This window comes from Larimichthys crocea, chromosome XIII (assembly GCF_000972845.2).
Source record: "Larimichthys crocea isolate SSNF chromosome XIII, L_crocea_2.0, whole genome shotgun sequence".
Taxonomy (NCBI): domain Eukaryota; kingdom Metazoa; phylum Chordata; class Actinopteri; family Sciaenidae; genus Larimichthys; species Larimichthys crocea.
The window spans coordinates 30897313-30905711 of NC_040023.1; the positions used below are offsets into that span (position 1 = coordinate 30897313).

At 41.8% G+C, this 8399-nt stretch overlaps 1 protein-coding gene across 1 annotated transcript; it reads left to right on the forward strand.

Moving 5' to 3' along the window:
- Positions 1 to 5501: 5501 nt before the first annotated feature.
- LOC104919597 (uncharacterized) lies at positions 5502 to 6994 on the forward strand. Its single transcript, XM_010731657.3, has 3 exons — positions 5502 to 5639; positions 5734 to 5792; positions 5926 to 6994. The coding sequence occupies exons 1-3, from the start codon at positions 5599 to 5601 to the stop codon at positions 6741 to 6743; spliced, it is 918 nt and encodes a 305-aa protein (XP_010729959.3). The 5' UTR covers positions 5502 to 5598; the 3' UTR covers positions 6744 to 6994.
- Positions 6995 to 8399: the final 1405 nt, after the last annotated feature.

Below are 8399 nucleotides of genomic sequence, written 5' to 3' on the forward strand. Positions count from 1 at the left end.
TGATGGCTAGATTGCTAATTATCTGCTCAGCTGCAGCACATTAAACAGCATTTAAACGTACCAGCAAATGTCATTACAGTCTGGCTGGATGCTCTCAGGCACCATGCCTGATTTAAATGTGTATAATTATATATATATATGCATATGTGTGCGTGTGTATATATAGGTTTTGTGCTGTCTGCACATGACATGTAGGCCACAGCACATGTTTGTTTACTTAGTCTTTCATTCCCTGTGGTGTAACACAGGCAGCCTGCCAGCTGCTGTCAATCAAACACAGATACACACCTCCAGCTAGTGGAGAAGAGTGAAAAAGCAGATCTTTTGATATTTAAGACTTTTATTTTTCTAAATAAATGGCCTTCGGAGTTAGCTGAATGTCTGTACCCCAGATTGCGGTTTAAACAGATATGTCTTAAGCTGCCCACGGGAGCAGCAGAGCAAGCTCGACCACCTGTGGTGCCCCAGTAGATCACCTGCACAGCAAGTCCTTACTGGCCTGAACTGGTTCAGTTCCAACTTGCCTTCCTATGCTGCAACTTTCAAAGTTCAATCAATCACCATTCTTCAGACAGTTGTGTGGAACAGGGTTGTTGGGAACAGACAGCAAATTCAGTATATGTGACCTGAGGGGGTGAGCTGATGAATATAGGTGAACTACGCAAGGGCCTGATCGTGCAGTGCTCCGTACGCGAGTGTGAGAATTTAAGACTGGATTATACACGCAGCAGGGAGCCAGTGAAGAAATCTATGTATAGGACTGTCTGCAGACCATCGAGAGCAGACGTGCTGATTGAGAAGAAGAGTCTGTTACAATAGTCAATGTGAGATGATTCTATTTCAGCAGTTGAAGCCACAGATCTTAGTTTATTGTATAAATGGAAAAACAAGATCTGGTCTGCTGCTAACATGGTGTCAAATGATGAAAGTTGATCAGATAATAACCCTAAATTGTTAAACCCACACAGTTTTGGGAGGACAGCAGAGGATAGAGGCAAACGGATTATCAAAAACCCATGGACACTAAGAAATGCTGTAATTTTGACTCTACGAGATCCCGAACATAAAGTGACAAACAGCTAATCCGTTGGCATTCAGTGGTGACTACACTCTAAATCAGCTGGCACTGAATAAGAATGCAACACGTTTCATTTTATTGGATAATTTAAATGATAAAACTTGAAAGAAGAAAAATGTACAGCAACTTATTCAATATCACTGAAAAGACATAAATAATTAAATGATAAACCGAATGAAAGAGTGGGAAGGAAAATAAAATTAAATCCCAAAAGAGTGTACAAAGTAAAACTAATTTGAGGATGACGAACTGAATGTACCTCGCTGTTTCTACGACTAATACTTTATTTGCTATAATTGCCATGATCGTCGACATTAATACTGTTGTGAAAATAACAGGAGAGACGCTATTTATGAAACAACATGAGGCTGAGACACTGGAAGCTGTCTCAGTTGAATTCTGCCTTCAAGGAAAAGTAATTAAAGACTCCTGATGAACACATACAGAGCCGGAGGGGGAAAAAGTCAGAAAAACATGCAGTATGTACAGGTAATAAACCCTGACAAAATACATTCATAAACTGAACTGAAGAAAGTATATACAGCAGAGAGTTGCGTAATTAACTCACCAAACTTACCGTACAGTAGTTGCATGTGGATTTGGTTCAGCTTGTCACAATTTGCTGCTGAGCATCATGGGAATTAGTGTGATGCTTTTGCCTGCAGAGCAAAAACACAGCGAGGAGGGGGAGGAAGACACCGCCGTTGATTTGTCATTACTCTCTTCCCTTCTTTCTCTTGACTAGCTCGCTTGGGTTTCTCGGCCTCCGTTGAACCAGATGAAGCTAATTAATCCCTGACACTGAATCAAGCGTGGGGGAGACGGTTTGGGACAGCACCACGCCATCAAGTGGAATCCACTGCATCCAAATGAGGCCTGACAGGTGATTGCGTCCCCGATGCAAGCCGCTGCGTGCCTGCCGGAACCAGCCACAAGGGGCATTTGTTTAGGATATCACAAGCAGTGTTTGCTGACTGCTCCTTTCCCTAATTGGGATGGAATTTAAAAAAGAACCATCCTGGCGGTGTCACTGGTAATTATACTTTAGACCTTACAGCATCTTGTTTTTTCTTTTTCCTTTGTTATGGAAAGCCTGGAGAGAGGGACAGATTGCGGGCAACAGTCTATGTTCTGTTAGTTAAAAGATGCGAAGGCAGGCTCCAAAAAAGCCTAAATTAATTGTTGCCACAAATCGCAGGCTCAGCATGCTTGGTGCAGGCAAGCCTCCGTTATGAAAGTTGCATGAATAGTAGATGGATTGGAGGGCTTTCTAATTTGGAAGTGTGGAAACAAATGGTTTGCTTCCTCGCCTGTTCTGGTATTTTTTTGCAGATATCTCACTTGGTGTGTATTTTGACCATTTCTTTCTTACAGAAACTGTTGCTTTGTGTGTGTGTGTGTGTGTGTGTGTGTGTGTCCCTCCTCTCCCTCGCTCCCTCTCCTGATTGCTATTCGTGCTTTGGAGGCAGCCTGAGCCCTAGAGCTCAAAGAGTTCAGTATCTGTTGTCTACCTCGCTGAGAGGAAGAGTGGTGAAGCAGCAGCAGCAGTGGAGGAGCAGAAGGAAGAGTAGCCTGAAATTCAGTACAACACTTACTAAATGCCAATGTTTTCATCTAATTATCAGTCATTTCCACGATAATAAAAGGTTGCCAGGGTCCTGTGCTCTTATTTATAGGAAACACAGGGTTGCTGGAGGAAACAAGAGAAAAACTGTCTTGATAACACTGTTTGTAAGCCATTCTTAGCAACTTAGCATATGCTTTTTCACAAACATTATCATATATCACTGTTTCTGTGTCAGCCTCAACAGTGCGTATAGTCCATATAGTCTAATGAATATAAATAACATATCTACATGCATGGATGTAGATTTATAGGCTTGGATATGTGCTTTTGTGCAGAGATGACAAAATTCGCGTTTGTACTAATGTATGCAGTTTGCCTTTAGCTGTTTTTTTTTTCCTCCATTAAAATTCACTAAAGCACTATTAAAATAGCAAATAAAATATCTGTAATTCCGTCCGCAACCTCACACGAACACGTGAAACAAATGCACAGGATCATATTAAAGATTGCAAAGCACACACACACACGCACACACATACGCCCACACACAACCACTGGAAAAGACACTCTGGCGAACACCATTTACTGATATGCGGATTGGGTTTAAGACCGGAACGCTGAGCATTTCAATCTAAACAGTAAACACTCTTAATTGGATTGTGTGCTTATGTGCTTTGATGTGAATCCTCTAAGGACTGTATATTATTAGGCCTAATTGATTCTGATAGATATTTACACGAGTTCAGAAAATGAGTCCAAAACAAATGCGAGCGGTTTCATCACGAGCCCTAATAGCGGCGCATTACATGCCACCTTTTGGTTTTAAACAATCATTACTGGAACACTGTGTCACTGCGGTGTCAGAGTTCATTGGTCATTTGGCACTCCAGTGAGGCTATTCTGTCTGTGTCAACATCTTGCAGGAAATGACACCGCAGACCTCCCGCTCATCACAAATGAGGCCCAGAGGGGATGACAGGAGCTGAACGAGTGGGAAGCTCACCGTCACCCTGAGGTTGAGAGGTGAAACACTGATCCTCTGTTCCTGACCTCGTATACCATAACTTGCCTCCGGAGGGTGTGTGTCAAGCGATTCAACCTCATCCACATGGGGATGTAGGTCTGCTTTAGACTCCCAAGAAATGTTAGCCGGCACAAGGCAAAAGGTACAGTCACTTTGCTGATAGACGCCACCACCATCAGAGGGTGTTAGACAGTTTAAATGTGTGGGTCCAGGTGTTTATCAGGACTATGCAGTGTATTGAAACCCACAAGTCAAATAGCAAGCCTAATTTATCCTTAACAACAAACAGATGGTCTGCAAAGTGCAGGAGCACAGGATTAGGTCTGTAGGTTGATTGAGGGTTGGTGACACTTTTTGGCTTCGCTTTCCCCTGGGGTGACACCGTGGTGGTAAAAAAAAACAAAAAACGTAGCTGCTTGGTCAAGCGGGCATTCACGTCTTTGGTTTCACATCACCTGCAATTTAAATTCCATTACTTGCCTTGCCACACTTCAAATAAAGCTCAGGCCTATTAATTACCAAAGTATGGGTTCAGGGTAAAGGTGAACGTGCAATTACAGAATTAAATCAAGGCGCCATTTAGCTTGTCAGTCCTGACAGAAATAATTTGAGTGAATTATTAAATGCTTCCACTGCTCTCAGCTGCTTCATTGTCAGCGCAGGCTTCAAGAATCCGAGCTCTGCTCCTTTCTCCTGCTTTTAAAGTAAACGATTTAATTGCCCCTTTTTTTTAAATCAATTAACTGTACATGTTCATGATAAACTAAGGAAATATGATCCGCTGTCACTGTTGCATGCGTGTTTTCAAATGTGTTTTGTGTTCTTCGAACTGTAAAATAAAAAAGTCAAGCTTAACGAGATTATTTTAAATTTGTGGAGGTTATGGTAATCAATTATCATTGTCATGGGTGTTAGACGTTTTAATTAGCTACCTGTTCAGGAAATTTAAGGTTCTGGGGTGGTGTTATTTATTTTGGTAGGAATGAAAAATAGCTACAATTAAAATGGCACCAAAGGATTCTACTCACACATTTACCGAGCAGCAACCTAAGTAAGTAAGCAGTTTGTGAAAAAACTGCAGTTCCTCAAATGACCACTTGAGGCTGGCTACAGAACATGTCAGTCTCCATAAGTCCCTATATTAAAATGTCCAACTTCACAGCAAAAATAAACACGTTTACACCCTGGTACAAAAACTGTTTTGGTCTCTAGCTAATTTCCTTGTTCATGACAACTGTTTTTTATTAACTCACCTGTTCAAATTATATTAAGGCTTAAAGGTATGCATAATTAACAGCATGGCTGCCTTGATTATCCATTACAGATGGCTCATTTGAGCCCTGAGGTATCCTTCAGCCTGACTCAGGTCTGTTGATGATCCACATCTTTGACGATTTTTTGATTAATCGTAAGGCGGAAGAAGCAGAACTGCCAACATGGATGCAACTAGAGCCAGATTTTGAGGTTCAGAGCAGCTCTGCAGAAACCTGGACCACCGTCCACTCTTTATAGTGTGAGTGCCTTTTATTTTATTTTATTAACCAAGCTCACACAAACTTTTCTTTTGCTGTTGTGTATAAATAAGAGATTACAAGTTTCTTCAAAAAAAAAAATCACACTGAACCATAAATATTTGCTTGACTGCTCACACTGCCATGGTTTAAATGTTTCACTTGAAAAATGAAAAGTAAACAAAAAATGTCTTGTGTTCTCGAATTCTGCTGCTAGCAAGCATTTTAACTAATTGCCTGTAATGAAGCAATTTGCTGGTGGCTGACTAGATTCAGTGGTTGAGTTTTGGTCTCTATGACAACCAGCTGTCTCTAATTAGTAAATCAAGCCAGGGTGAGGATTTGGGCAGTCAGAGTGGCTGCAAAGGAAGTCGAGAGTGGCAAGTGTTTTCAGTGTTGCAATGAAGTTTATGCTGATATGACTGCAGCGATGTGTGTACAACTAGTGATTTTTTTCAGGTATTTTAACCCAGAGTGTTTCCCGTGGTTCAAAAACAATCATAGCAGCTCAGCGCTGTGCTGTTTGCCTTACAGTATTTGTTGCCTTTTGCAGCTCCGTTGTGCTTCACTCTGCGTCGGCTGGAGGTGTGTATTGTGCTAAAACAGCGAGAGGTATGTAGTGCACTTGATTGATGTTAGTGTGTTCGAATAATTACCAATTAGCGGTTATTTTTTGACATTTTGAAATAATGAAACGGCACACAGAGAATAAATACAGTTACTTCTGGGTGTTGTTCTGCTCTAGCTCGTGCTGCTGCCTTGGGTTTGGATTATCCAGGAGTCCATGGAGCCCCTGATCTCTATGGACCAGCTCACCATGGGATGCAGCCTAGAACAATGCCATTCAGACATGAATTTCACAATAACAATGGTGGATTGGCTGAGACTGAACCTGAACTTAACATGGCCTCCTACAGACAAAATCAACCCGCAGTAACATCCCTGGATGACAGAATACATAAACAAGCTCACCCCAAGGGTTTTGAATCTACATTTCTAGTCAGCCGTGACACTTACAATCCACTTCAAAGTGAATACACCACCGACCAAGTGGTAAGACTTCCCAGAGGACCATCAGTTATTAACCGCAAGTCCAATTTTGAGGGGGTCAAGCATGTTGCCCCTCCAACTCTGGCTGTAGCCTCAAGCCAGTCTGACCTTGTGAATTGGGATCCTCAAGGTCGCAACAAAGCACTCTCATTTGTCTACAATGAGCACGACCTTGTTGTTGATGAGTCTGTCCCAAATAGACGTGGCGTGGCTCTGACTAGGCTCCGCCTGCCCCAAAGCCGAGGTCATGGCCCTTACCAGAGGGGTCTAACTGGATACGGCCTGCAAAGAAAAGTTCCTGTCCTCGGTTCATCTGGCTTCACCCACAAACCCCATGTCAGAGTGATGACTGGCCGAGGTCCTGCTGTTGGTACGCTGAAAAGGATTAGGTTCCCTGGCCATCTTGCTCAGCCCTTGCACAGCAGCCTCAATGTCAAACAGTTTGCTCAAGGTAACCCAGTTCTGGGACATATGACAGAACGAAAAGCAGGTCCATTTAGAATAAATAAGTGAGCTAAAGGGGTCTGACACACAGCTTGGCTGTCTTGTCAAATAGTGTCCCTGTGAGGATTTTTTTTGTATTTTTTTTTTTTTACAGTTAACAGGCAAGCATTTTGTGAAGGGAAGGCATTATGATTTCAGTGTCTGTCTGTTTTTCTCTAACCTTTACTGGAAGAAGCAACTTATGTGTACAAGCTCCCGCTTGCTCACCTGTAGCTCTCAAACAAGTCACATCATGCAATAAACATAAATTTATAAATGGTTATAATTCTCTGTGCCTCTCTCCCTTTTTTCCCCCCTCCTTCATCATAAATGTCTAGATGTTACCAGAGTGCCATCTGTTGGTTATAATGGGTAGATAATACTTTTTGGCTCACATTGTTGTACACAGGTGCTGCTTAACAGAAGGTCAGCCTTTGACAAATCCCATAATCTGTTTACAATCTGTTGTTTGCAAGTACTACTACTGGTTATGCAAATTTTTTCAAATATTCTTAGTCTTTCACTAATGGCATTTTCACTGGTGGTCTGGCATGTTTGATGAGGTGTAAAAATGCTGCCTTTAGATTTTAAATTTGGATTACTGTAAGCGGGTATTGAATATGTACCCTTGCACTCTTTTATTCCAATAACTAAAAGCACAGTTGGATTTTCTAAGCAAGATTAACTGAAGCAAAGCTTCAGATGTCAACTCTCTGCCTTTGATTCCTCACTGAAAGACATTTGACCGTGTGAAATGGTAGGCAGGTAAGGTTATCTAATGATTGACCCATAAATCAATCAATCAGGAGCCAGAAAGTGAGTCGGTTATGAGCGCTGATCCAGAACGTGAACACGGAAATGAGCGACAGAACAAAGTAAAGCAATCGACTGTTTATGGGGAGATGGAAGGCAGGCAGTCAGGAGTGGCCATACATCATGCAGGATGTCAGGTTGGGTACAAAAAGAGGACGTACGACAGGCAATTTGAAGCCCACCTGAAGATCACATTTGGCAAAAGTCAAAACCTAGAAGTAGGGTGAATTTGTAGATTGCTAGAAACACCTGGTGGAGGGACGTTTAAATCCTGAAAAGTGGCAATGCGGAAGGTTGATGTGCTTCACTTTCTGTTCCTATCATCTGCTATAACCATAACATGTGAATGGATGTCATTTGCAGATATACTGTCCTGCCATATGGCTTTAATTCACACAAATGTAATGTCTCTGTGTCTGCATGAATTGAACATGAGTTGGATTCCTTGTGCGCTCATGGCATTTGACATATAAGATTGATTCTGCTATAACACCCTACAGTTGTTCACCTCCTAACCCCTCGATCGATGACTTAATGACCCCTTGTATGGTTTGAGAAAGGGGTGGGGCAAAAGTCAGAGCAGGTAAGAGAATTATCTGCGTGTAAACGTGGGCTGTAGCAACCCAAGGCGAATCTTTAATATACCAAGTCGCACATCGCCTGAAGCGACTGGGTTGATGTCACAATGTGTGAGGCAGAAGCATAAAGTGACAAATAATTTTGACATCTGTTATTATTAGAACTTCTCCTTTTCAAAAAAAAAAAGTACATTCAACTTTTACACACATAAGATTGTTGATAAATGTCACGTAGTACAGTCTGGTGATTTTATAGAGACAGTCTGGTGATTTTATAGGGTAAACTGAAAGAAAA

Excerpts from the sequence above, each read along its gene's own strand:
- LOC104919597 (XM_010731657.3), top strand. The coding sequence starts at position 5,599 with ATGACTGCAGCGATGTGTGTACAACTAGTGATTTTTTTCAG. Across the intron at positions 5,640-5,733 it reads CAACTAGTGATTTTTTTCAG|CTCCGTTGTGCTTCACTCTG; the intron begins GTATTTTAACCC and ends TGCCTTTTGCAG. Across the intron at positions 5,793-5,925 it reads TTGTGCTAAAACAGCGAGAG|CTCGTGCTGCTGCCTTGGGT; the intron begins GTATGTAGTGCA and ends GTTCTGCTCTAG.